This window comes from Poromitra crassiceps, assembly GCF_964638095.1.
Source record: "Poromitra crassiceps genome assembly, chromosome: 13".
Lineage (NCBI taxonomy): Eukaryota > Metazoa > Chordata > Actinopteri > Beryciformes > Melamphaidae > Poromitra > Poromitra crassiceps.
Genome location: NC_139644.1, coordinates 31,294,036 through 31,295,890, shown reverse-complemented (window position 1 = coordinate 31,295,890; position 1,855 = coordinate 31,294,036). Strand labels below are relative to the sequence as shown.

General features: G+C 56.1%; 1 protein-coding gene across 1 annotated transcript in view; it reads right to left on the bottom strand.

The window, feature by feature from the left end:
- Positions 1-1,093: 1,093 nt before the first annotated feature.
- Positions 1,094-1,855, bottom strand: part of sphk1 (sphingosine kinase 1) — a gene marked incomplete at both ends in the record, with an annotated part of 26,367 nt that continues 25,605 nt past the window's right edge. The window contains one exon of the mRNA XM_083648908.1: positions 1,094-1,855. This exon is cut by the window's right edge and continues 121 nt beyond it. Coding sequence (XP_083505034.1) covers positions 1,094-1,855 — 762 coding nt within the window.

Here is a 1,855-nt window from a genome sequence, read left to right as displayed (position 1 = left end):
TGGATATCGGTACCTATGGATCGAAATAACCCAGTCCGATACCTGCACTCGACCCTTTTCGTACACATATGTAGAAAAAAATTACTATTTGTATGGTTCTGCTCACAGCCAATCACCGCAAGCATTCTTAGATTTAATGCGACGTGTGATTGGCCCGCTACCGCAGCAGCTACAACCCATACAGTCTAATGGTGGTGAAGTCAAGCGCGGTGTTTGTGACGGAGTTGGCAGTTCAGCGTGCTGAGATGCCACCAAAACATTCAAAAGAATGGCGCAAAAAAAGAGGTGTAGAATGAAGTACTGTATTGGTATCGGTATCACTTTAAGGGTACTGGTATTGGTACTGGTATCGTCGTTTTTTAAACGATACCCAGCCCTAATTATGACTTGATCTTGATGTCAGAGCCGAGAGCTGTGTGTCAATAGCAAAATCTACCACAATTGAGGTTCCGGAGAGAGATGTGTGGTGTGCTCTTCTTGATGGGGACAAGGGGGCAGGGCGGGACGAGGGGCGTGGCTCCTGCAGGCCGCCTCCCTCACGGAGCCTCGCGGGACGGGGACGTGTGCTTCTCTTCACGTGCCTCAGGCTTATCAGGTCCGACAGCAGAGCGCACCATGCACTCCTCAGCCGCAGCACCGCGCCACTGTGCACTGCAGCAACAAACACATACACATGCACGCGCACGCGCACGCGCACGCGCACGCGCACACACACACACACACACACACACACACACACACACACACACACACACACACACACACACAGTACTCTCTCTCTCTCTCTCACATAAAGACACAAACGCGTTCTCTCTCGAAGCTGGGACCAGCCAGCAGCAAGAACAACCACCCATGGCTTTAACCCTGAATCAAACATTGAGAGGAAGGGGGGGAGGGGTCCATCAAAAATAGGACAAGTCTTCTCTGTAGAAAAATAGAAAGAGGAATTTCCAGAGGCTGATATAATGTCTTTGGCACTTCTGAAAACACAGTGTAAATCAAGAAATCGAGTAAAAAAAAAAAGCCCAAACTATTCAGAGATAGTAAGCTCTACAGGCAGGACGAGGATGCATACAGATTAGAGCCTCCAGGTTCATCCACATATGAGTCTGGCCAGTCCCGGGTGGACCTGAGCCTGAAGGGGCCCGTACTCCACCATCTCCCCGTCCACGGTGATCACGCCTTCCGGGGAGAGGGGCTCCAGCCGCAGGGCCGTCACCTTCTCGTACACCAGGTGGGGGCAGCCGCACGCCAAGTGGGCCCCCTTCTCCATGGCCAGGAAGAGGCGCAGGAGGGCGGGCCGGGAGATGCCCGCCGTCACGTAGAACAGATGAATCAGCCCATCGTCCGGGACCGCACCAGGGACTGTCCACAGGTCCTCTGCCAGGTGGGACTGGTAGATAGCCAGCACCAAGACGAAATCCTCCTCCCTAACCACTGTCCAGCTTTCTGGCACCGGCTGCTCCAGGGCGGGCAGCAGAGAGTCCAGAGGCTTGGCGTCGCTCTGGGTCTCAGGTCTCTTGGTGGTGATGGCGTTGTTGGAGGAGTTGGCGATGGTGTTGCGATTGGAGTTGGTGCTGCCGTGGTTGTGCCGAGAGTTCTGATTGGGGGAGGTGTTGGGGCCGGGCTGGCAGGGCAGGGTGGAGCAGAGCGAGGGGTGCTGAGGCATGCAGGAGGTCTCTCGAGGGGGTTTCGCCGCCTCCTTAACGGGCAGGAACGCCAGCCTGCCCTGGTACACCCGGAGCGAGGCCAGGCGCACCAGGGTGCCCATCAGGAAGCGGAGGGCGCCGACGTGGCGGTACTTCTCGCTCTCGATGTCGACGTCGGCCACGAAGCCCCAGGCCAGCGAGAGGAA